The sequence below is a fragment of the Sander lucioperca genome, chromosome 12 (genome assembly GCF_008315115.2).
Source record: "Sander lucioperca isolate FBNREF2018 chromosome 12, SLUC_FBN_1.2, whole genome shotgun sequence".
Classification (NCBI taxonomy): domain Eukaryota; kingdom Metazoa; phylum Chordata; class Actinopteri; order Perciformes; family Percidae; genus Sander; species Sander lucioperca.
This window is the reverse complement of record NC_050184.1, coordinates 1,640,637-1,668,285: the sequence shown is the minus strand read 5'-3', so window position 1 is coordinate 1,668,285 and position 27,649 is coordinate 1,640,637. Positions and strand designations below refer to the sequence as shown.

The window sequence follows — 27,649 nt, the reverse complement described above, 5'->3', positions numbered from 1 at the left end:
CCTGACATGGAGCATTCAGACGGGATTACAATCACGGCCGATCCCAGCAGCAGTTGCCTCTGCTGACGAGTGGATGCTGCGTTTATTCCCCAAACCTGGCCAACGCTCCGCTTTCTGCTGCGAGTAAATCCGCGCGAACACCTGCCAGTGACACCGTCGCAGCAGCTTCTCATTTGGGATCTTTCCTTCCGTGTTATCGCACCTATTTTGTCCGCCTGTGTGGGGGATACCCGGCTGCTGACGGGCTGCGGGACACAATGAGGATTGGCCTCGGTGTCATCCCGCAGCCCTGCCCGCTCGGGGCTTTATGGCCTCAGTACGTTAGCTAGCTGACAGATTCCTTTATGACCAGTAAGCCTTGGATTGTTTCGGCATGTTAAAAGGATTTCATGAACATGACAGGCATGAGGTTTATCTTGGCTTGACTGGAACAATGCGAAAGGAAGTGCGGCGGCGGATCGAGCAGGAGAAAGCTCCACAGGGCGTCTGCTGGTGTCCGCCAGCTCCAACACAAGTTACTGTCGGGTACTACCGCATGCGTTTAGAATAACCAGGCTGGAGATTACTAGCCTGAATGGGGATGAACCCACACTCCGTGCTGCCACTCGGAGCTTTTGTAAAAAAAAAAAAAACGGAGACATGACATGCACAAGAAAAAAGAGGAAACGCAGCTGTGGGTTCTTTAACCCCTTTGTTTTTTGAAGGGAGTCCGCAACAGGCTTCCGAAAAAAAGACCTTTTACGAAGATTTGGACCGTTGACACAGTTGCTGCTGCCTTTCTTATTTTACCACTTATTTCCAGCTATTCATCTCTGTGTGAGAACAACCAGGTGGATCGCTGTAGCCCACATTTCATGTGGACTGCAACAGCCTGTCATAGTGTGGAGGACAAGCAGCCCACAGCAGGTAAGCAGCAAAACACGACTACCATTTTGTATTGCCCTACAGGGTCCCTGGTCTGCAGAATGTCATGCTGCCTGCCTCTGCATTCCTGCATGCCATTTGTTTGAGTGCAATAAGCAAGCCAGCTTGCCGTCTTTCTGTAGGCCCTGTAGACTATCACAGCTCACTGGGACTGGTGCCTTTTGTCTGCCTCAGCCTCTACAGGGTGATCATCTAATTATACAGAGCCAATCCTAATGTTTGATGCATGCATCACAGCAGCATCCAGTGTGACACACTGTTTGTTGATGATAAATAATACAGGATTTCCACTTGGCTCGCTCAGCACTGGGGCAACTAGGCTAAGTGATCTAATATCATTGGGTGTATTGTGCCTCCTAAAGAACATAGCGCCACCCCCTAAAGGAATACAGGCGTTGTGGTGTGTGATTTAAAGTCAGCCATGGCTCCTTAATGCTGGACTGCAGCAGCTGGTGGCTCTCCAGTCCTCAGCAGACCTGTAGGCTCCATGTGAGGAGGCCTGATGCCGGGCCGCTGTTAGAGACCAACTCTGTCTAGAGCTCATCCAGTGAGCTTTGTCGCCTCCTCCCACCGACATCAAGCCAGAGGTATTGGGCTGCTGTTGCTACCCAGTTCCTGACAGTGACTCTGCCCTCTGCCGCCAACCAACTTCCAGCTTCACATAGCCCCTCCTTTAAGACGCACAGCCTCTCACAGTCCATAGCTCCCAGCCTGTGGAGCTATGGACTGCAACTCCAAAAAAGGCGTGATAAATACAGTTGATAATAATGTCATTTATTAAATAAGTTTGATCTTGATTTGCTTGACAATTTTGTTGTACATCACACTGTTTTCCACTGATCATTTAGCGTTTTCACTTGCCCTTTAAGGGAGCACCAAGTGATTCCTTGGGTTTGCTTTTTGTCAGATGAAATTTCCTCAAAGGCACTCCCTCATATTCAAGAACAGCTGATATGACACTATTCTTGGACTGTCCTGACCCATATCAACCTAATGGTTAATTAAATAATTCATATAGACCTTTTCAGAGGTTTCTATCTTGAAAAGGAAAATTGATGGTTATGTGAAAGAAATGCCAAAACTAAGCAACATTTCACAGACAAAAAGGTGTTTTACAGTACCAACATAGATTGTATAAGTGAAGCCAGAACATCTGGATCGCCCCCTGGTGGCTGGCTGCAGTATAGGTCATAAGCCCCGCCTCCTCCATGTTAGTATATGGGACATGGACCAAACAAAAAAAATTAAGAACACCTCAAGTTGTGTTCATTTTTCTGATCAGTTATTTAATGCTATGAAAACAGTCTGAAACCTCATGATTGACAGCTGAGATTGGCTCGTGATTGGTCGAGCGGGTGTCTGGGCGGGACTTGGATACCGCGGCTCCACCGCCTAATCTCTACTGCGCAGACTCTGGCTCCAGAATTACAACATGGCAGCTCCCGTATCCGGGAGATTTTAACATACATGATATGCATGAGGAGGCGTGGCCGGACCAATATGGCGGCAAATGCTTTATCTATACATCTATGCATGCAAGGGGTTGCACAGACTAGTCCACTAGTACACTTTACTACTCCACAATGATGTTTGACGTCGACTACTCGCTGATTACATGGTTTTGTCACTAACAACATAGACCTGTCATAGCACTGTCACTTTTTAGTCAAAAACCCAGCTCATTTGGAACTTTGTTTGAAAGCCACGGAACGTTTGGGACATATTAATCATATAAATTGTGGGCACACATAACTATTCATAAACCCAGTGCATTGGTTGTCAACGAGGGCGGACAGTATACTTTTGTTACGAGAGTAGTGTAAGTTAGATTGATTGCAGGTGCATTGAGTGAGTAATGTCAGTGAGGAGAGGGAGCAGTAGCGGTACGGCTGGGTACCGAATTCCCTCCTTAGTATCGAGTTTGGAAAAATGCCCGTCATTCAATACCTAAGGAGCTAATGTCATCACCCCTATTTTCCACCGTTCTGGAGGCGCAGTGGCCCCCTGGGAGCAATCAAAAATTGAAAAAATTAAAGTCAATGTTTTATATTCCACCACTAAATTGTGGATTCGGCCGCATTTTTCTGTCCGAGCCCGGCCCGCGTCCGACAGAGCAGTAACCGAACCCGGCCCGACAGGCATTAAGATATTTATGTCCGAGCCCGACAGTTAAAATCTCATTTTTTTTCTTATATTAATGACACATGTACAGTTGTGTTCAAAATAATAGCAGTCCAACATTACTAACCTCATAAATCTTTTTTTTTTTGGTAGAAGTGGTATTTCTACATGGCAAATAATTTACTAGTAAGTGTTGTAGAGTCATAGAAAACCAACAGTCATGACATGCATTCTGCTCATTCTGTGTAATTGAATCTGTAATTGAAAGGGGCATGTTCAAAATAATAGCAGTGTTGTGTTCAATTAGTGAGGTGATTGATTCTGTGAAGAAACAGGTGTCAATTATGGCCCATATTTAAGGAAGGAAGGAAGCAAATGTTGCGCATGCTGGTTATAGCACATTTCACACTGAAATACTCAGCAAAATGGGTTGTTTCAGACATTGCTCTGAGGAACAGCAGACTTTGATTAAAAAGTTGGTTGGAGAGGGGAAAACATATAAAGAAGTGCAGAAAATTATAGGCTGCTCAGCCAAAATTATTTCAAATGTCTTGAAATGGCATCCAAAGCCTGAACGACGTGGGAAAAAACGGTCAACTACCATTCGACTGGATCGAAGAATAGCCAAAATGGCAAAGGCTCAACCAATGATCAGCTCCAGGAAAATCAAAGACTTAAAGTTACCTGTGAGTACTGTGAGAGCCAAATTGTTCTTTTTGGGTCTAGGGGCCACAGACAGTTTGTCCGACGACCCCCATGCATTGAATTCAAGCCACAGTACACTGTGAAGACAGTAAAGCATGGTGGTGCAAAAATCATGTTATGGGGATGTTTCTCATACTGTGGTGTTGGGCCTATTTATTTTATATTATTGACCAGGGGTCATAAGTTCTGCTCATCTTTTTGTCCTTTTCCCTCCCAAGTAGAGTTTAGATTCTCTGCCCGAACTTGACCAACGGGCCGATATTTCCCGCCACTATCCTCGGGCCTTGATCAAGCATTTGTGTTTTTTTAATCATTACTTTATTAGCCTAATTGGGTGGGGAGAAAGCTATTCCTCTCCAGCTTCTCCTGTAGCTCTGGGTATATGTCCTGCACTGACTTGAGTGTGAGGTAAACTGTGCTAAATCGTGTCTCCCCCATCTGTAGCACTGTCTTAGATAATTGCGCAACCAGGCCAGATTGTTACAGATATCTCACGAGTCCTTTATAACGTCAGGTATAACGGCCCACGTATTCAAAAATTGTCGGGTTTAAATTGGGCTCGAGCTTATAATTCCAGTTAATGTGTCGGGCCAGGCCGGGCTCGGACACAACATGCATGGGCTCGGGCTTGATTTTTTTGTGCCCGATCTAAGCTTTGCTCCCAAGCATGTGCGATTATCAACATAGTGACACAGAATGTGTTCGCAGTAGTAGCAACGGTACGTTAGTCTGTTAATTCGTTTTAATGCCCCACTATGACTTAACATTAAGCATCATCAAACGCTGTCAGTCGGCAGTGTTATTATTTTAAGAGATAATAACACTATTTTATATATATATATATATATATATATATATATATATATATATATATAAAATCCCACAGAAGGGGGTTATGATCTATGCCAAAAATATTTTTAATTGTCATGAAATCCATGTATCAAATGAAAATGGACTGGAATTTCTTGGTCTAAATGTAACTCTGTCGCCACAACAGATGGTCATTTGTCCTTGTAGTTATTTACTTCATCAAATATAGATTTTTATGAAAACCTTGATAATATATTGAAATAATGTAATTTAAAAAAAAGAGGTTATCATAATGGGTGACCTAAATATAAACTGGGAGGATAAACAAAATAGGAAAAATCTGAAAAAAAAAGGTTATGGATGGGATGGATTTCACACAGCTAATCGAAGGGCACAGAAGAATAACTAATTCACCAGTACACAGATTGATTTAGTTTTTAGCAATAGACCTGAGAGAATCTTTAAATCGTTCAATATGCTAACAGATCTGATCATAATTTGATTATAGTGTCCAGGAAGCTAAACGGCATTTAAAGCCTTGGTTGCAAAAGAATCTTATAGAATTCCAAGGAATGAGCAAAATAATTTCCAAACCTTAATCCAACAGGTAAACTGGAATGAGCTGTTATTAGGGAATAATTTGGAACAAGATTGTCTAACATTTTCAAGCAAAATACAGGAAATGATCTCAAAATGTACCTGTAAGATTAAACATAACATTTTCAAACTGATGAAAGAGCAGGATCTTGCTCTAAGAAATGCCATCAAAACTAAATTTCATCACGACAAGTATCACTACATAATGTTAAGAAACAAGGTAGTGAAGTAAATAAGAAAAGCCAAGGCAAACTTTTTTATTGCCGCTTTAAATGAAGCCAGAGGAAATATAAAAATGATCTGGAGCCAATTAAAGAAACTGACAGGGGAACATCACAACAATAGAAAAATGCTTGAAATTAACCACAATGGAATTTTCCTAAGACACCCAACAGAAATAGTAGAGGCCTTCAATGACAACTTTGTTGACTCTGTAGCTGCTCAGGAGCAGGTTAAGTTGGAGATTAGAGATCAACCGATGTAAAAGCACCGCCTACTGACCAATCAATACTCGATTGATAATGACGTCACCATTCATAGAAGATCCGGTAGAGCTCGGTGCGCAGAGAGAGAGAGAGAGAGAGAGAGAGGTGCGCTCATAAAAGTTTAAACATTTAGAGACCGAGAACCCCGTTAACATTCCCTGATGGATATTTTTATGAAAGATATAGATTTTCAGCGGTTTATTACATGTGTTGCCAATGCGCACATCGGTTTGATTTATGTTTTTATTTTTTTTATTTGCTCTCACGATCGCTTACCACTGCCAGGGTTGCAACTGAAATAATAGGCTAAAGAAACGACTAGCACAAGTGTAATTATGGTCAGATCGTGTGCCTGACTGATGGGGAGGTGATATTGATTAGCGTTGTGATTTACACATTTACAGCGTCTGATATTTTTTTGCCAGCTTTCCTTCCTGTTTTAGGAACAGCGGCTGTAATGAGTTTTGCCTGTAAAATCGTGTCTGTGTTCTTCATATTTACGTAGAATTATAGTTTGCTCTTATGTAGAATATGCGGCTGTGGTAGATGTTTGCGATTGGTCATGCTGTGCAAACACCGCCTCTTTTATGTGAACGTGTGCGCCGCTGGATTGGGAAACCCTGGGTTGAACTAGTTGTTAACCACCGTCGTGACACAGCTCATGCGGGACCGTGGTTGTTAGGTTAGGTGAAGCCGGGTAAATGAAAGAAATCAAGGGCATCAGGCCTCAGGACAGAGTGTATCCAGCCACCGTAGTAGAACCTGCCTTTACCATAAAAAAACATTACTGAGTCAGGAATCATGAAAATCATTAGGTCCCTCAAACCCAAGGCAAAAGATGTGTTTGGGATGGCTACAACTATGCTCAAAGACCTTGGCTCAGTTTTAGTTAATCTTATTGCATCGATTATTAACCTCTCAATATCAACTGGACAGTTTCCAAATGCCTGGAAATCAGCTATTGTCACTCCAGTTTTCCAATCTGGTTATTTAACATCCTTAAGTAATTATAGGCCGATCAGTATTCTCCCAACAGCATCCAAAATTTCTGAGAAATGGGTAGCTGAGCAGATTGTTTTCCATCTAGAAAACGGCTCCACCTCTCTCCACCCAATGCAGTTTGGCTTTAGAGCCAAACACTCAACAGACACGGTTAATTGCCTTTTTTTAAGAGAAAATAAAATCATCTCTATTCCTATCATTTCATTGTTACGCAGATGATTTGCAAATCTATTTGCCTATGAAAGCAAATGACGCACTAAAATCCCTGCTTGGTTGTATCACTGATATTAAGTTGTGGCTTTCAGAAAACTTTCTTAATTTGAATGAAGATAAAACGGAGTGTATTATTTTCAGTACTTCAGGCACGCAAAATGGTCCAGCTTTGCGTTTGGGAGCTCTGGCATGTACACTAGGTCAACTGTCAAAAACTTGGGGGTTACTTTTGATTGCAGCATGAAATTTGACAAGCAGATCAGTAATGTTGTTAGAATGAGCTTTTTCCAGCTTTGCCTCCTGGCTAAAGTTAAGCCCTTCCTTAACAGGCACGATCTAGAAAAGGCGATTCATGCTTTTATTAGTTCAAGTTTGGATTACTGTAATGCTCTTTATGTTGGTCTGAATCAGACCTCCATCTCACGACTTCAACTTGTACAAAATCCTGCTGCTCGCTTTTTAACAAATACATCTAGACGTGCACATATCACTCCCGTTCTCTACACTCTACATTGCACTCCCTGTGCGTTTTAGAATAGATTTTAAGATTTTATTGTTTGCTTTCAAGGCCTTAAATGGTCTGGGCCCGGAGTATTTGTCTGAAATTTTAACTTTGCGGGAGCACAACTGGTCATTGCGTTCTTCAAATCAGCGAGTTTTAGAAGTGCCAAGGTCAAGGTATAAACGGTGGGGTGATCAGGCTTTTGCAGTTGCTGCCCCGAGAATCTGTGACAAGTTACCCCCTGATATTCGCACTATTACAGATCTTTTGAGGTCCAAACTCAAAACATATCTGTTTAGTCTGGCTTTTAATACGTAGCAGTGGTGTGACAATTTCATTCTTCTGTTTCTTTGTAACCTTTTCTGATTTTACTGTTTTCTATGTTCATTCTTTCTATTGTATGATATGTGTTTTTACTCTTGGTTTCTGATGTTAAGCACTTTGGATACCTGCTGGTTCTATAAAGAGCTATATAAATAAATTTTGATTGATTGATTGATCTCTGGATTTGGGTGGTGTGGTAGGTGCAGTATTTCTGGATCTCAGGAAAGCTTTTGACACCTTCAATCATAAAGTTCTCCTTGCCAATTATCCAAATGTAATTTCTGTGATGGTGCAATGATGTGGATGGAATCTTATTTAACAAACAGGTCTCAGTCAGTTACCATTGATAATCATAGATCAAAATTGGTGCAGTTACCTACTGATGTCCCGCAAGGATCCATTCTTGGTCCACTCTTGTTCAGCATATATATTAACGACCTTCCATCTGTTTGTCCTGAGGTTGAAGCCATAATGTACACAGATGATACTGTTTTATTTTTGTACATAGCAGATCCAAAGCAGACGTTGCAGCTAAGCTCACCAGATCCATGGCTCAGGTTACAACATGGTTACGGTTAAGAGTGTTGCCTGCAACTAAATGTCTCTAAAACAGTTAGCATGTTCTTTTGCAAAACCAATAGATCCACAAGTGACCCTCACGTAATGGTTGAGGGTGAAAAATTACAGGTTATGATTGAATTCTAAATATCTTTGGGTGCTAATTGACTCTCCTTTGAGTCACATAATCTGAAAAACAAGTTAAATATTGCAAATTTTCGTTCCATCAGAAATCAGATGTCTACAGAGGCTGCCAAAATGTTTTTACATTCTATGATTTTCACTCATCTGAATTATTGTTTGACAAGCTGGTCCCAGGCCAACCACAGCACATTGAAACCACTTGAATCACTATATAAACAAGCCATAAAAACTTTAGATTAAACAAAAACTAAGCTCTTCCATCACTGCTAAGTTTTAAAATAGTACCAGCTTTTAAGTTGGGAAGACCTAATGAAACATGTAAACGTATGCTTGGTATATAAAGTCCCTCACAACCTAGCTCCACCGCCACTTGTTGCCCACATCAACAGAAGATCAGATACTGTTAGGGTCACAAGGGGATCCTCAAGAGGAAACTGTGTTATTCCGCTGCGGAAAAGTTCTTGTTCAGTCAGCCTGGTCCATTAGAGGGTCAAGAGAGTGGAATACAATCCCAAACCACATCAGACAGTTAAACACATATGCGTCTTTTACTACGCAGCTAAAACACTGGATGGTCAACACATATACATGTCAGCACTAAAATTATTTATAATGCGTGTATTCTGTTAGTTTGCAGTGTCTAAGTTTTGTTTTGCTTGTGTTGTCTTCCTTTTTGTTCCTTTTTATTTTAAAAAGCCTTTTGTAACATTGAGGGCAGGGGACTACAGATGAAAAATAGCCTTTTGGCTAATTCTGCTCAGTTCTCCCCGCGACTGACGCACAAGTTATTCTCTCATACACACACACACACACACACACACACACACATACAGTAGGAGAAACGGGAGATGAGACGGTAATTGGACAATGACTTGAGTTGACAACAGCTATGCTCGTTATTATAAGTGCAATAAAAAGTTAATGTCCAATAAGTACTCTGTCAAACCGTAAGCGAATGTGTGTCCCAGGCCAGGATGGGAAATTAACTTTTTACAATGTAAACATCAACCAGCCACTGACTGATATATTCAAATGTAATCTATTCCATAGTAAATTATTATTTTATGTCTTAAATCCACCAGCTATTTTCATGTTATACGAGCATTTGCAGCATCATGAGCCTTTTTTGGTAAGGTTACTTGGAACACTCAGCCCAGAGTAGTTTTTTCTCCCTGAGACAAGTTTACTTTAATTTTTAAAGAATTTACAACTTTTTTTAGGCAATTTTTACTGTCTCCCGCAATTTCATTGCAACAAAAATACAGAAGACATTGTAACATTTATCCAGTTTGTTAGAAAAGCTGCCAATCAGGCATTTTGGGCCGCCACAATGCCCAAAAAAGGCCGTGAAATCCTGGAGGTACTGCTGAGACAATAGCCTACCATTAACCTTATCTTAACAAGCAATAGTGTTGTCAATGAAAACGAGTGAACTCACTCATAGTTAGTTCTATGAACACCCTGCTACGCCCGCATCGCCACGTCCTGAACTGCTACAACTATTATTTCTAGTCATAGTTCCACTATCTTTATTGTTATTATAACTGCCACTGTTCATCATTCCAACCGCTATAATTATTATGAATCATATTTATCTAAATCTGTATATCTGTATCAGTGTCTGTGTCCAAACCAGCAGCAGGAGATGGCTGCCCACCAAGAGCCTGGGTCTGTCTGAGGTTTGAGGTCTGCCATCTGAATTATTTATTAAACACTAAATATTACATTTAAATAATAATGTATCATTAATAAATAACCAGCTTTTCAAAATAACAGTTGCAATGTGCAATTTTAACAAACGCCATACAATACATATACAACACTATACAAATATTGAAAAATATTTGTGCTAAAAGTGACAGTGAATTATACACTATACAACACTATACAAACTATACAACACTGAAGTGCAAAAGAAACATTGTCAAAATGTGCAAAGGTGATCACAGTCACTGCTTTAGGCAGAGCTGACATCTAGCATCGCTACAGGCTATCCTCGGTTTTAAAAAGAACAATTCAAGGGCCCTTTGGTAATTGCACTCTTTTACAAGTGGACCATGTATGCTTATTTCGACTGTTGCCCTGCAGCCTGTTCCGTAAGTCTGTCTTGATCTATACACGGAGAGTGAATGAAGTTTAGATTATTTTATACTTTTGTGTAATATTGATATATGTAGTATATGATGGATTACCCAATTCATCGCAGAGAAATCCCTCTCAAAATTCACACTTGAGACAGGTACTGTGAGGGCGATTGCTGATAGGAGGGACGGGTTTGGGTAAAGCAGATGTAGCTCATCACACCCAGATGCCATTGCAGTCATTATGTCTAGCTGGGACTTGTCCTGATGGATGAGAACATTGGTCAATGACAGATATGCGTGAACTTACATAAACAACTTCATATGTTATGTTAATGACTCACTTATAAGATTCCAGATGTTGTAAGCACTTTAAAGCTCGGCCATTCTCGGAGAAGTGTCTTCTCATTGATGGGCGGGAACTGCTTGGCCAGCATTTGTAGGTCTGAGATGGCACGACTCTCATCACCTTGTGGTCTTGGTGGTCCCAGATCACTAAAGGCACCAAGAATTTCAAGCTGCTGGAACCTCAGCTCCAGGTGCTGTGAATGAGTCCTAGTGTCCTTAACCTCCTGGGGTGGGAGTAAGGGCAATTAATTCAAATCCATATTTCTATAAGGAATTTGGTGTAAGCCTACAATGTTTTCACTTACTGTGACTTTCAGGTCCGCTACTTGGAGAACACTGGCAGCTGCTTTTAGAGCACTCGTGCGGTTTGCACTATTCCGAAAATAAAAAAGGTGCAGGTCTTGAAGGTGCTTTCTGAAAGTTTTCATGTATGGCACTCCCTCTGATCCATCTTTAACACGCTCTTGAATAAAGATAGGAATAAAACGCCATACTTCTTTAGCCAGGTTGTTTTTGTGGGAGGGGGAAGATGGCTCCGTACCACTTTGTTTCTTAGAGTCGGTGCACGTCTAATTGAGAACTTAGGTGGTTCTGTGAAAACTGGTTGGAGAGATGCATCGCTCTAAAGGATGTTCCAATTGCATTTAATGGTGTATCTTATTTGTAGGAATGGGTACCGAAATGCAGTGCCAATAGGGCACCGGTTCCGACCTAAACGGTAGTAACGAGACCGAATAAGAACGGAAATTTCGGTGCCTTATTTTCGGTGCCTGACTTTACACTCAACAGCAGGTAACGTTAGCCTACCTTTAGCTAGCAGCTGGATTAAACACGGTTAAAATGCTGACAGCTAACGTTAAACAGTGTAAAGTGTGACTGTATTTCAACACCGGGACGTAACAGTCTGCTCTGCAGCGCAGCAGATGCCGACGTCGGAAAAACACAGATGGTGCGTTCACTGAAACTGGTAACCTACAGCTGCGTGCATTCAAAGTTATTGTAAAATACCCTTTTCCCATCTGGTGGTTGTTTTTGTCATTCAACAGCAATTTACTGGTGAAATAAGTTATTGTTTATTATAAGTTATAGTTATTACATTACTATTAAATCATTTAATTTTGACCATATGGCCGTAGTAATAAACAAGTTGCTCTTAAATGTCGCCGACTGTTGTTTAGTACCCTTCTTTTTTTTCTTTTTTTTTTTTTAACTTCCTTAAAAAGTATCGGTTCAGGCACCGTTTAGGCACCGGCACCGTTTTCAAAGTACCGCTTTAGCACCAGTATCGGAAAAAAACCAAACGATACCCAACCCTACTTATTTGTGATGCTTGTTTGCTATATTGCTTCACTAAGTATGTTTTTGTAGACTGGTGTGGTTTCCTTTTGGTTTGGAGTAGTCTCGCTTTGTCAGACCATCCACACGCTGCGGAGCGGAGGAAGTTCTGGCTACTCCGGGTTAGGGTTAGGGTTAGGTTCCTGGATGGGAGAAAAACGTGCTCTGCTTTATTGGCATTTCTTTAAACCAATCACAATCGTCATGGGCGGTACTAAGCGCCGGACGGAGCCGCTGCAAAATTGTCGTGCGCGAGACAACTCCGATTGGACAGATTACTGTGCAGAGATCTGAGGAGCAGTTAACCATAGTCCTCAGAAATCCACCGGAGTTTAAAATTCCAACGAAAAAGAAAGTGAAAGGAAACGGAAATCAGCGAAAATACATGCATTCTGCGGAATTTCCTGCGGCACTGGAGCAATACCTGAAGTGGAACGTCAAAGATATTAGACTAGGGTTGGAGTAACTGTATTCTATTCAAGGACTTCGCTCTTTGAAGTGATTTAGCAAGTGTTTGCCATATCTACAGCCTTGTCATCAAACTCCTGCTCGGTGTCACATATACTGTACGTCTTATTCGTTTAAACTGCCTAAATGGATTATTGTTAATAAGAGTCTCTGGATGGAAACTATTGCCCCTTAAGATTCTATTTCGGTCAGTGGCTTTTCGATAGATGGTGGTGTGTAGATCCCTATCCTCTGTTTTGTAATTTCCACATCTAGTTAATAAGTTGATATACTTTTTGCTGTATTCCAAAGATAGTTTCAAGCTCTTATTGGTGTTGTTCAAACATTTGTGGAAAAAAGTACTTTATTTTTGTCACATTGCATAAAGAATATCAGGTCATCTATGTACCGTCCAAAACACTTTATTTTGTCCAAGTGGGGTTTGAGTGATCTCCAAATGAATTTCTCTTCCCACATTCCTAGAAACAGGTTGGCATAGGAGGGTGCATGGGTCACGGCCATCGCTGTGCCCCCTACCTACATACAGCTGTTCCTGAAAAAGAAATATGTTATTTTCTAATGTCCATCTCGTGAGTTCAGTGATTAAATCTGTTGGGGGTACTGGCTCATCTCTCATGCGTAGGAAATGTTGCATAGCTTCTAAGCCTTCCTCATGATCAATGTTTGTGTATTATGACTCCACGTCATGGCCGATTATAGACCCTTTTTAGGGGGGCTCAAGCCCCCCTAAATTTCATCTCAGTCCCCGTAAAAATTATAATAGTAAAAAACCTTTTTTTAATCAATTTTGGTGCTTCAAGTGAGTTTGCGAACTTGTATGTTAGTGAGAGAGGACAAACAATTACAGGTCACCAGACTGACAGCTAAAGTCACGAGGACCCACGAGTTCTTGCGAATTCACGTAGAATAGAACCACAAAACCAACAACAGTTTGTTTCCATCTAGAGGAGTAGAGGGGAAACAACTCTGTGCTGTGTTTTCAAGGTGTAGTGCAGGGAAATATGATCCGCCGTGAGCATGGTGTATTTTATTTTAAAAATTAACCGGATATTTTATTTTTTGTCCCGCACAATCTGAATTGTGCTGAATTGCTGCAGAGCTCTCCGGCGTCCGACAAAAATAGAAGCTCTGCATAGCTGCTCCGGAGGGCTGCGGACCGCCGGAGCTGGGACGGAGTCGGAACGCAGCCGTTCCGCATTCAGTGGAAATACACACATTGATCCACAAAAACCTATTGACTCCGCCGCCATTCCGCAGCCGTTCCGCAACCGGTGGAAATTAAGAGTAACACTTTTGCAAGGCACTGTATCCGTGTCACGTTCTCATTAGGGGCTGAGCCCCCCTAAAGGTCTGATCCTAGCATCGCCCCTGCTCCAGGTCCATTGTAATCATGTATGCATCTCCAATATTTTTTATATCTTCAATTTTGTTTAAAACTTGAGTGGTGTCTTGAATATAAGACTGTAAATTTGGAACAACAGATTTAATATGATGATCCAATACATTTTTTAATTGGTTTCAAAATTGAGCCATTTCCACTGATGATAGGTCTGCCAGGTTATTTGGACAGATTCCTGTGAATCTTTGGCAACATGTAGAAACAAGGCAGTCCGGGATTTCTTTTTCTAGTACAAATGCAAACTTTCTCTGTAATAGACCTTTTTCACGGCAGACATGTTGACATGTCATAGTAGGAAAAACACAGGTGTATTGAAAACCATTAATGATGGCTGCATTCCACTTAGGCCGGTTACACACTGGGTCGCGCAAGCGTGGCGTTTCTGTTGCATCTCAGAAGCGTGGCCGCTGCGTGGATTTTTCTGTGTCCTACACACCAGAAGCGTGTGTGACGCGGCGCTGCTCCTGCTGCTAGGTACAGGGAGGGCTGATCTCGGGACACATTCAAAGTCTGAAAAATGGGTAAGTGGGCTGTCTGTTTTTAACAACTTTGTGTAGCTGGACCATCACTCAGAACACACACTACGTTGTTATTGTAGCCTAGTCTACCCTTTATATATAGGCTTGTTCGACGTATGGGGAGAGAGTTGTTAAACTTAAAATAAATATATAGCCTACTGATTTGATTAAAGTAAGACAACGTCGGCAGTATTGACTGCAAAATATGTTACAGAATATTTCGTTCTGTATGACAGGTGCTATATTTGAAAATCTTTTCTCTGAAATTTTTTATTACATTTATATCTATATTGATGTCAAAACCTAGAGACTTTCAAACAACAAGATGTCATTTATTAATATGCATTCGTGTCTAAATGACATATAAACATATTTTCCTATTCTATTTTGCATGGAAACGCTTCCAACACGCTCGCGTCTCGCGTGAAAAATAGCCGTCGGTTCTATTTCTAGCAGGCACGCATCTCACGCAGGCAGTGTGTAAGCTCTAACCTGTTAACATGGGAGCCGAAATAAAAACGGACACACCACGCGGCTGACACGCTCGCGCGCCGCATTCAGTGTGTAACCGGCCTTAGGAGAGGTCCTGGTATTGTGCATGCTGACTCACTGAAATAGCTCACTGGGACACTTGATGGAATTGAGCCATCGTTAAGGTTATCAGTTTCAGCTGTGCTTTTCCTACTATGACAAGTCAAAATGTCTGCTGTGAAAAAGGTCCATCCAGTGTTCCATTTTCCTCTAGTTGACATTGCAGGTTTTCTAAAGGATTTGAGTCGATAGGAGAATAATAATGTGTCATTTAGTTGTGTGTGTGTGTGTGTGTGTGTGTGTGTGTGTGTGTGTGTGTGCTTCCTTGATGTACTGAGTTCTTCTCCAAATAGCCATGCCCCCTCCTTTGTCAGCACTCTTTATGACCACATCATCATTGTTTGTACTGTAAAAAAAAAAAATCAATCTCATCTCCAGAACTAGTTGTATTGGTGGAATGAGAATGGACAAACTCTTTTGTTTCTGTGGGGAGGGGGGGGGGGTGTCAGGTGTATTTGTGAGTTCACGGATACACTTTGTCTTCCATGTAGTCATTTTGATCCTTTCAAAATTTATCTAGTTTGTCCCGTTTCATTAAGTTTATTAATTTCTCCATCTCTTATTTTAGTTTGTTCTCTTAATTAAATCTTTTGTTTAAGAGAATCAATAGAGTCAATTGTTGACCTGATTTGATTTATTTCTGAATCACTAAATCAAATCAAATGGGCCTTTGTTTAGGATAGCTTCTCACTTCCCCTTTAAAATTCGGCCTTGTCATAGTCAAATGATGGGAATGTTTAAATGCATAGTCCTTTTGGGATTATCTCCTCCCTCCAGTAGTCTGATAATGTGATTATGTTTAAATCCATCTGAAGTTTCGTCAGACTGAAATACATGTAGCGCACATCACTTGTTTGGCCACTGGCTTCTCCATCTAACAGGGAGTCTCGTTCATCTGTAAAGAAAAATCTATTCTTTTTTATTTATGTAACCTTTATTTCATCAGGAAATAATCCCATTGAGATTCAAAATCTCTTTTACAAGGGAGTCCTGGCCAAGGCAGCAGCATCAACGTTTCAACATACAGTAACAAACAGCAAACAACAGACTCTTTGGATAGTTTCCATTGCTTGAACAGCCCCTTTTCTGGGTCTGGAAGAGAAAGAACTTAACTTAAGAACTTAAATTGTATTGAGTAATAAAAACAAGCAAATGAAGAACTAGCTATCACCTGTGTTATGTAATGATTTACTTACGCAATAGGGCACTGATCTGAACATGTGCATCTGCAGATTTCCTTCAGTGTGATCTATGGTAGGATTTCGTTGATGGTTCTGGGAGGGTGGAGCTAAGTAATTCACTATGCACAGCAAAACTTAAACACTTAAAAATAGCCAACTATCCAATATTGGAGACAATGGTACAGGGAAAAAACAAAAACTTCTGATTGCGTGCATCTTACCTTACCTTAAAGGTGCTCTAAGCGATGTCACACGTTTTTTTAGGCTACAACATTTTTTGTCACATACAGCAAACATCTCCTCAATATCTGCTAGCTGCCTGTCCCCTGAACACACTGTAAAAAAAAAACGCGGTCTCTGTAGACAGCCCAGGCTCCACAAACAGCAACAAAAACAAACTGTGCTAACCTGCACCACCAAACATAACAGTGTTCCAGCCAATAACCAACAAGAAGGATTTGGGGGTTGGGGGGTTAGTGCGCGGAAGGGAGGGGGAGGGGACGGGATGAGGAGGAGGGAGGGGCGAGCTAGCCTCCGTTTTGTTTGACAATACTTCAAACGTCAACAAGAAGTGACGTCACCCAACATCGCTTTCGACACTGTTCATCTTTTGTGTATGCTGACATTATCAGGCGGTAGACCATCATATTGTGTTCCTGATACAGGGTCACTCCAGATGCAGCGGGTTATGGGGAGTTGGCGGAAAATGGCCAGTTACATCAAGTTAGCAGTATACACTATGGATGCACTCTGTCCAACAATATCGTCATCACAAAGGACTAGCATGTGTTTTCCGTCCCCTTCCCCTTCTTGCCGCTGGCTCTTTACACTGGATATGCAAAAGAGCTGTTCACTAAGCCCAGGTACATGTGACTGTACAAAGCTTACATCAGGGCTATTCAACTACACTGTTCTAGGGGGACACATTTTAAGAAGGCTAATACTGAGTGAGGAGAAAGAATAAAGAATGCAGACATCACCGGCATGGTCCGATGACGTCATTCACGTGCATATTAAGTAGCCATGAGGTTAACCGCTTCAGCAGGGAGGGGCTGTCTCATCAGCAGCTGAGTTTACAAGAATTTGTCCATATTTCAAGATTAGTAGCAAACTTATAAACAGTTAGACAGCTTTCGTTTTTGCTTGTTTGTAAAACGTCGCTATTTGCAGAGTAGCATGCTGTAGTTGTGTTAAACAGCGCGTTTACTTTGTAATCATCAAGCCACTAAGCCAGTTTGAAAAATGAATACCTCTGCCACGTTAATGATAATAATGATGAGACAGCAGCGACGTGCAATATTGTTACTAACTAGACTAAAATGTTTATTTTACAGTCCGGTTCGGGTGGTTGATTAACACACATTTCTGCGGATTGGCTCTCACTAGTGCAGTGCCCATTGAAAATGTGCCTGTAAGGAACGGGCCGATTGCTTGGCCGGTGATATTGCTGCTTGAAGAATTCTTCCAAACCAAATTGTACCCCAAAATTACTTACAGAAGGAGCTCAAACTACTTAATATGCAACTCCACTGTATAGCCTATACTACTGACTTACTGATTTACCTGACAGAGAACGTTGCAGATTTAGAATGTAATGACAAAATATCACAATGGAAACGTGGCGTAATCAGACATTAGCCTCATGGACTCATGGGAGTGCGCTACCCACCTGGCCCGTTATGAGAGCCAATCATCTGCGTTCATCAACCACCCGAACTGGACTGTTTGTGTGTGTGTGTGTGTGTGTGTGTGTGTGTGTGTGTGTGTGTTTGTGTTTGTGTGTGTGTGCAGAGAGAGAGAGAGAGAGAGAGAGAGAGAGAGATTTGGATTTTTAAAGGAACTTTATTCAATCATTGTTCCAACTCGTTATTTACAAAATAATCTCTTTTCAAAACAACAGGCCATTAAACACATACATATACACTTAAATAAATGACATCAACTCCTGAGAAAAGATGAGTTGGTCACCTTCAACAGAGCACAACACATCACTGTGGTCAACTGATCAACATCCTTCATCTCTTTATAACAATTAAAATCAATCCTGATTCTGGCTTTCACCATCCGAGTAAACAGTAGATTCACATCAATATCGACAGAGTCATCCACCTTCCTCTTTCTGCTCACATACACAGCCATCTTTGATTGGCCCAAGATGAAGTTTAACAGCTACAGCATTTATGTTTGGCAAACTTACTGTACCTGAACCCAAGGATGAACATTTGTATGGAGAAAACCTCCCCTACCTTACTGAATAGTTTCTCCAGCAACAAGAACAATGGCGGCAGACGCACACATCACAGTAACAGTGGAACACGGTTTCTTTTTCTGGACAAAAAGGACATTTGTCGCTAACACCAGTACTAATGACATGAAACCTGTTGACTGCCACTATCCCATGTAACACTCTCCGCTGTAGGTCAGCTACAGTACTCTTTTCATTAATGGTGGTTTGTATAAACTCCTTCACGCAGGTTGGACATCAACCACCAAACCCAGATGTCCTCGCCACGGTGTGTCAACCCGTTCATGGAGTTTACACTTATACACAGTACCATCATTTTATAAAAGGCATTCCCTTTTGCCTCTTTCAGTTCTAAAGTGCGGTGATTTACATCCAAAACATAACCAACATAGTTATCAAGACTGGGACGGACACATAAACCAGGGAATGAATCATCAGATTGAGGTGTAATCAGACCAACGTTATATTCCTCCAATATTATGGATTTGTGTCCAGACAGATTATATTTCAAGTGATCCAGCAGTTTTGTGATGGTTCTAGATGATCTCACACCCAGAACAGCTGCCAAAGCAGTAGCATTGTTAGTAGCAAGAAAAAAACTCAGCTCAGGAACAGAGAATCTTGAAAACCAAATCCCTTAACGTTTTTCAGCACCCAATGGGCCAGAGGTCTCCAGACCAAGTCTTTAGGGCCAAACAGCAGTCTCTGGATGAACTGCAAGCGGAAAGCAGCACCCCTGCTTGCCAAATGAACAAATCCTTGTCCTTCTTCTTCTTTGGGAAGAAACAGAGCAGACTGGGGAATCCAGTGCAGCTTATTTAGATTGAATCTTTGAAAGTACATTAGAAGGGGGGATCCACACAAGATAGTTTATGCCACAGAGAAGAGGACACCAGATTGTTTATGATAAGCATATCCAGTGTAAAGAGCCTCTATAGGACATGCTTGTTAAGAGCCACTTCCATTTTTTTAAACAGCCTTCTATCTTCTCTAGAGCATTATCCCAGTTTTTTATCATCACCCACTCCTCACCCAGAAACACACCCAAATACTGTACCACTCATTTCTTCCAGCTTAGCCCTCCTGGTAGAACCTGAGTGCTCTGCAACTTATCTCCCACCACCACAGCTTCACTGTGTGCCCAGTTGACCTTAGCAGAAGAAATATGATTGAAAATACCTACATTCTCCACCAAAATGTAGATATTTGTTTGTTCAAAACAACCATGACATCATTTGCATATGCTGAAATTTTAACTGCTGAAACACACCCAGGAAAACTAAAAGTTCCTTTCTGAGTTTATTGAGCAGAGGCTCAATAGCGAGGGAATAAAGCATCCCCGACAGAGAGCATCCCTGCCGTACCCCTCTCTGCACATTAAAAGGTGCAGCCAAACCACCATTAACCTTTTAATATACTTGCAATGTCACGGTACAGTACCTGAATCTTAGCTATGAAACCTGGGCTGAAGCCAAAAGCATTGAGCGTCTGCCACAAATACTGGTGTTCAACCTGGCCAAAAGCCTTTTCTTGGTCAATGGAAATAGGGCCAGTATCCATACCCACTGAGCTAGATACGTCCAAAACATGCCGAACTACAGTGATATTGTACTCATTAACCTGCCAGGCACACAGTAAGTCTGGTCGACATGAACCACTTCACCCATTACCTCCCGAAGCCGAGAAGCGAGAGCTTTGGAGAGGATCTTATAGTCCCCACACAGCAGAGAAACAGGTCTCCAGTTCTTTAAATCCTACAGATCTCCTTTCTTCGGCAGCAGGGTAATGACTGCCCTTCTGCAGCTCAGCAGCGGATGACCCCTGCTCAAGCTGTCCTGAAACACCTCCAGCAGATCTTCACCAATCACGGGCCAGAAGGTTTTGTAGAAGTCCACAGGCAGACAATCAATGCCTGGTGCCTTACGTTCCCAAGGCTCATCAGAGCAACATACAATTCATTTAAGGACAGTTGATCGTCCAGCACAGTATTCTTATCAGCACCCACCTGAGGAAGCCCAGCATTGAAAGATGCAGCTGACTCTGCATCTTCCACATACTCCTCTTTGAACAGTGCTTTGGAAAATGAGGTGGCATATCTCCTGATCTCAGGGGTTCCTGTGATTGTAGCTCCAGACCAAAGAAAAACTGGGAGGGGGCATCCATCTGGGAAGCGTTCATGAAGCGGGAGCGGACTGTAATGCCCAACAGGTTGGCTAAAGCAGCCTTTTTGGCTTTAAGAGCTTCAACATGCCCTTGATTTCCTGTAGAATCCACCAAACTCTGTTATTCCACTACTTCAATCTCTAGGTCTCGAAGAGACCTGATAATGTGCTTGGTGACATTGCGAGTATATTGCTGACAAAAAAAGTTTCACCTGAACCTTGCCAATATCCCTCCACTGCTGCAACGATGGGAAACTGGACTTATTACTCCTGTGTATACACCACACACAAACGCCTCTTTTAAAAGAGTTATTATTTAAAAGTCCAGTATTAAAGTGCCAATATGCGCTGTGCAATTTTACATGTGAATATAAACGGAGCACTAGACAATACAATGGTCAGAAAAACCAACAGGAGTAATTACACACTTTTTAAAAACACCAAAATGTTGCTTAAAACAATAAAAACGATCAAGCCTGGCCAAAGACAACATGTTTTCTCTGGAATGACTCCAGAGGCCTGTACTATGAAGCAAGATTTGGCATTAACGAGGTAACTTCAGGTTCAACCCAGGGTTTTGTGTATCACGATGGTGGATCACTTGTTACCAGGTTAAATCGCCGTGGTAACTTATGCTGAACACCTAACCTGCTCAGGAGCAGGTTAAGTTGGAGATTAGAGATCAACCGGTGTAAAAGCACCGCCTACTGACCAATCAATACTCGATTGATAACGGCGTCACTGTTCTCAGAAGATCAGGTGGAGCTCGGTGCGCGGAGAGAGAGAGAGGTGTGCTCATAAAAGTTAAAACATTTAGAGACAGACAACCCCGTTAACATTCCCTGATGGGTATCTTTATGAAAATATGAAAATTTGTCGGCTTCTTGAGCGGTGTGTTGCCAATGTGCGGTTTGATTTATGTTTTTATATTTTTTTATTTGCTCTAACGATTGCTTACCACTGCCAGGGTTGCAACTGAAATAATAGGCTAAAGCAATGACAGTTTATGGAAAGCACAAGTGTAATTATGGTCAGATACTGTGCCTGACTGATGGGGAATTTGATTGTGAATTTGATATTGATAAGCATTGTGATTTACACATTTACAGCATCGGCTATTTTTTTGCCAGCTTTCCTTCCTGTTTTAGGAAGCAGCGGCTGTAATGAGTTTTGCCTGTAAAACCGTGCCTGTGTTCTTCATATATATGTAGAATTATAGTTTGCTCTTCTTATGTAAAATATGCGGCTCTGGTAGATGTTTGCGATTGGTCGTGCTGTGCAAACACCGCCTCTTTTATGTGAATGTGCACGCCGCTGGATTGGGTCATCAGTACAGTCATGAATGACATCACACAAAATGTTTAAAAATGTCATTCGTTCAGTGGCCGAAACTGGAGCATAGACATTTACAAAAATAAGTTTAACATTTTCACACTGAACCTTAATTTTTATTATGTGCCCACACATGATCTCCTCAACACCAAATGAGCAGGGACGAAAGTCCTTTTCCAGAGGATGAAGAGTTAACTCCTCTACTTGGGATGATGTCCACTCACATTCCTCCTCCTCATCATCATCATCATCAGACAGATCCTCTAGCAGCTTTTTAGCTTTTGCATCACTCTGCTCTTTGTTAGAACTATTTTTTCTTGTATCCAACTCTTCAGACGTATTTTCAGCCAGAACATTATGAACCACATTTGTAACACTCTGACTACAGCTTGCTTTATTTGCCTTGCCTTTCTTCTCCCCTGTGTGTTTGTTATTTTCTGCTTTCTCATTAGTCTGGGCATTTCCTTCGTTAACAGTTTTATTTCCATACTCATTTTGTTCTACATTTTTCTCCTTTTCCTACGTGTCTACCTCTGTTACCTGTGCAGTTTCTGCTGACTGCTGCGCACCTGCCGAGTCTGATTCAGCCGCAGCTGACGCAACATCTAAGTATTATCACTCTCCTGTATCTTTGACATAAATGTCATTAAATAAAATAAAATTGAATGGTACAGATATTGGATATGGCATTTTCAAACCTGAAAAAGAAAACATAAATCACTTCTTTCAGTGCTTTGAATGAGAAATGTTTCTCTTCTCTCTGCTTTAGAACCATTTAAAATTAAATAGAGCAATAACAGCCAACTTTTTCCAGCAGTGACCATAAGTGTTTTTTTACACACAGTAAAATAGCAGCTCTAAGACAGGGCACTTCCTGAACTCCTGTGCAAATATTAATCAGTAATCACAGTCACACTATTGTAACAACAGGCACCCAGCAATAAAAATATTCAGTGCAACACACAGTAACCACTTATTACTGTGAAACTTTTTTCAAGTAGTAAAGTCAAGTGCAACTATTCTCAACAAAACAGCAGCTTAGCAGCTTTAAGACAATGACAATTATATACCTGATCCTACCAATCACATCAGCTGCATACAACAAAATATCAAGACGTGAAATACATTGTAATGTAAACCAAAAATGACGTGTGTAGGCTTAGCCTACTACCAAATTTAATACCAGCAAAACACTTTTATCTGTTAGCTGCCATTCCTCCACAACATCCAAGAGTAGCCTCGCCATATGAGCACCAGTGTGGCTCTCATAAACTGCTCTTGTCTGCAGTACATGTGATACAATCTACCAATCCTCGCTAATAATGTGCCGTTATGGTTACATAGGACTCTGTTGCGACTGAAGTCCAGGCGTCACTTGTAAAGGCTACACGACTGGCTTTACACATTGATTCCATTACCTTTGCTTTGGTTTCTTTGTACAATGCGGGAAGCGCAGAATCAGTGAAGGTAGCTCTTGTCTGTAGCTTATACCTCAATTGTTTTAAGCATGTGGCGAAACCCCGCATTTTCTACCACAGAATAGGGTCGTAGATCCTTCGCTATGAAACATGCCACCGATCGTGTGATCCTCTTTGCTCTCTCGGAGTTGTGTGGCAACGTTGACACTAGCGACTCGTCAATTCTTGACTGGGATGTGTCGACTTTTTGTGTTGTTGTTGTTGAAGCCAACTCAGGATGCCAACAATCAACATGGTTCGTGAAGTTAGTTGTATTGCCAACGTGCTTGATTTTAGTGTGGCAGGTTTTTGTTTTTTCAAGTCTTGTCTAGTTTCCCATTAACTTCGTAAAATCAGAAATGTGCCCAGATGTCCGCTTTCCAAGCTTTGGGTGCGTTTTTAATTAACCGTCTATTGCGGTCATCTCCCTCCGCCTCAGCCATCTTGATTGTTGTTGTTATGCCCCCGGAAGTAATTGAAACTTCACAACTTTATTGTCCACTCAAGGCCAGAAAATAAACAGTGACATAATCGATTATGGCACTTTGCCGCATCGATGCTGAATCGTGTATGCCCCGCATTGCGATGCATTGCTGAATCGATTATTGTTGACACCACTATAGGTCATACTTACATCACTTTTTGGCAGTTTCATGATCAGCAGATAGATTTAATTATAGTGTATCTTTTGAATTCAGTGTGAAATCACGTGCTATTTGGTTTGATACCAACAAAAACAAACCACACCAGGGTTTTAAGACCACCTTGTTAGACAGCTTTCACACCAAACTAAAGATGCGCATCCCTGGGCATAAACCAAGGTAGTCTCAGAAACTTTTTTTTCTCAATAAATGAATTATTTATCTCAATAAACAGCAAGACCTCTTCAAACTTCACAATAAAAGTTTCATTTTTTTATCTTGTGTGGTCCTACATGCATGACTGACATGACTCTCCACAGGCACATGGAACAGAGATCCTAATTCTTTGTCTTTTCCAATTGTTTCCAGGCCCCTAGAGAGGATCAGGAGGGGAGACAACATAATACACCAACAAAGGGACTCTGCTCGAAATGGGGCGATGTGGATTGAGGTGTTCCTCTTCTTTGTGAACTGCGGAAAGGAAGCAACCACGAGGACGAAGGAACGAGGAGCCGACGGAGGAGGCGGGGGAGTGGTGGCTTTAGTGTTTAAAGAAACGCTGGTATGGGTGGGGGGGCATTCGGGATGGCTAATGGAAACGAGAGCAGTGAAGGGCCTGCTGGGCCCATGGCAGCAGTAGTAGCTAGCGCAGAAGGAATGGTAGCAGAGAGTCCTTCCTCAGCTGTCTCTACCTATATCAAACTGGTGCTACTAGGGCTGATCATCTGCATCAGCCTGGTGGGCAACCTGGTGGTGTCTCTGCTCGTACTGCGGGACCGGGCCCTGCATAAGGCACCTTACTACTTCCTGCTGGACCTGTGCCTAGCAGACACCATTCGCTCAGCCATCTGCTTCCCCTTCGTGCTGGTGTCTATAAAGAACGGCTCGACCTGGACCTACAGCGTGCTAAGCTGCAAGGTAGTGGCCTTCATGGCAGTCCTCTTCTGCTTCCATGCCGCCTTTATGCTGTTTTGCATCAGTGTAACCCGCTACATGGCCATTGCACACCACCGCTTCTACTCAAAGCGAATGACATTCTGGACATGTGTGGCAGTGGTGTGCATGGTGTGGACACTGTCTGTGGCAATGGCTTTCCCGCCAGTTTTTGACGTGGGCACCTACAAATTTATTCGTGATGAGGACCAGTGCATCTTTGAGCATCGCTACTTCAAGGCTAATGATACGCTAGGCTTCATGCTAATGCTGGCTGTGCTCATTCTAGCCACACATGTTGTCTACATGAAGTTACTTCTCTTTGAGTACAAGCACCGTAAGATGAAGCCTGTCCAGATGGTGCCGGCCATCAGTCAGAACTGGACCTTCCACGGGCCTGGGGCTACTGGCCAAGCGGCAGCCAACTGGATTGCGGGCTTTGGCAGGGGCCCGATGCCGCCAACTCTGCTGGGAATCCGGCAGAACTTGCACAACCAGAACCGGCGCCTATTGGGCATGGAGGAGTTCAAAGCGGAGAAACAGCTTGGCAGGATGTTCTACGTGATCACCCTGCTATTCTTGGTGCTCTGGTCTCCCTACATAGTGGCTTGCTATTGGAGGGTGTTTGTCAAGGCTTGCACAATACCACACAGGTACCTTTCCACCACCGTGTGGATGAGTTTCGCCCAAGCCGGGGTCAACCCTATTGTCTGTTTCTTCCTTAACAAAGACTTGAAGAAAGGGCTCCTTTCCCACCTACCAGCCTGCTGCAGGACTAAACCTCATCTGCCACGAGAGCCTTATTGTGTCATGTAAGCAGAGATGATGATCTAAACATGGAGAAATAACAAGGGACAGGCAACAGCTGTTTTGGGGGGAGTGTTTGCTTGAGCTATTGTGGCGTTTGATTAAATGCAAGCTACTTGTAAGTAGTGAGTGTAATGGTTAAAACACTGGAATGGTAAGCATGTATTTCCATCTACCAACCCCTTTTCACTTAAAACAACAGCATACATGGAGTCAGACCTTGACTTTTGATAACAAGAGAAAAATTACTTTAATAGCAAAACATGCAGGTGATAATGCAGTCATTGGGGAAACCAAGCCAGACAAAACAGCCACATACAAATTACATAAGTGCTTCAATGAGAATATATAAATTGCTAATTATAAAAAAATCTTGGATTGACACAAAAGATATTTGAGTTAGTTTTGGTGACAAAAAGATTCCTGAGGACAAAGAAGCAACTTTTCTAGACTAAATCTAAATCTCACTAACATGTCTGATTGGGATGTCACGAGTACAAATACTTTGGTACCAAGTCAATAACAAAATTCTGAACACCCGACTGTACTTTCTACAGTACCACATGTACCGAGATGAAATTCTTCCGGACCTGACCCAGGCAGCATATACGCTACAAGTGTTCTTGTCTGCCGTTAAATGCCAAAGAAGAACAATGCCAACCAATACGGAAGAACGGTGAATAGCCCCTCATCTCGGTACACACTCTGATCGCTTGACTGCATGAATGTATTATAAGACCTGGATACATTGTCAAGGCAGGGCCCCTTACATTCCTATTGGAGTTGCACAGTGATGATAAAGCCATCATGGAGCCAAAACCGCATATAACCACACTGCTTCCACACAGGCGCATTAGAGACCCCTGCTGGCCGAGCCGGCTACTTTCTGTTTAGCGCTCCGCTAACTTGAATGGGTATTAAATGATTTAATCATGCTTCTCCTCTACACTTTCCAAATGTTATCGGACCGAATGGATCAAATTCTTAAAGTGAAAGGAGTCATTTCGAAGGGGCTGTGACCCTCGAAATGTTCTACCCACTGATTTACAGACGTCTCTTACGCCATATAAGTCTATGGGGGAAAAGGTGTTTTTGGGCCAACGGGCATTACATGACGGGCCAGGAGTTGTAATTCCACTGTTCTACATCTACTGCGATGGCTTTCACGAGTTCACCTGGAACTCCCACACTGCGAGTAAGTCTGTTTCTCTCTGCCGTTGTTTTTCACATAGACGATAGCAGACATTAGCTAACGTTAGCGCTTGTTCCAGCAGACCTCTGCCAGACATAACGTCAGTTAAGTTAACTTTAACTGGCCCGGTCCAGTTGGAAAATACAATGGCAGAGAGAAACAGACTTTACTTTACATATCAATGTTTGGGAGTTTCAGGTGAACTAATGGAAGACATTACCGTATGCTAGCTGTCAGGTGATGCCAGGCTTTAGAGCAGGCTGTTGGTCTAGAAGACCCCCCTCGCCTTAACCACTGCAAAACAAAAGAAAAACTGACACTGAACAAAGTGTTATCCTTGTTATCCTTATCCTAAAATACACATTATAAAAGGAGTGTATGTTTAAGTACATGGGTTTTGTTTTTGTTTTTTACCGTGATATCAAATTGGGTGTTGAGAATTGTGGAATTTTACTGGTGGTATTGGTAATGAAATGCCATCCCTAATGTTGGATTAGTTAGAAAAGGTCCCCAGGCAGAGTTAAACCAGGGACGTTGCTGTTGACATCTTAACCCATAAGCCACCTATTTCATT

At 42.0% G+C, this 27,649-nt stretch overlaps 1 protein-coding gene across 1 annotated transcript; it reads left to right on the top strand.

Moving 5' to 3' along the window:
• gpr173 (G protein-coupled receptor 173) lies at positions 1-27,213 on the top strand. The gene is made up of 2 exons (XM_031301112.2): positions 1-906; positions 24,513-27,213. Exon 2 carries the CDS (start codon positions 24,708-24,710, stop codon positions 25,890-25,892), a length of 1,185 nt encoding a protein of 394 aa, XP_031156972.1. The 5' UTR covers positions 1-906; positions 24,513-24,707; the 3' UTR covers positions 25,893-27,213.
• Positions 27,214-27,649: the final 436 nt, after the last annotated feature.

Excerpts from the sequence above, each read along its gene's own strand:
- gpr173 (XM_031301112.2), top strand. The coding sequence starts at position 24,708 with ATGGGTGGGGGGGCATTCGGGATGGCTAATGGAAACGAGAGCAGTGAA.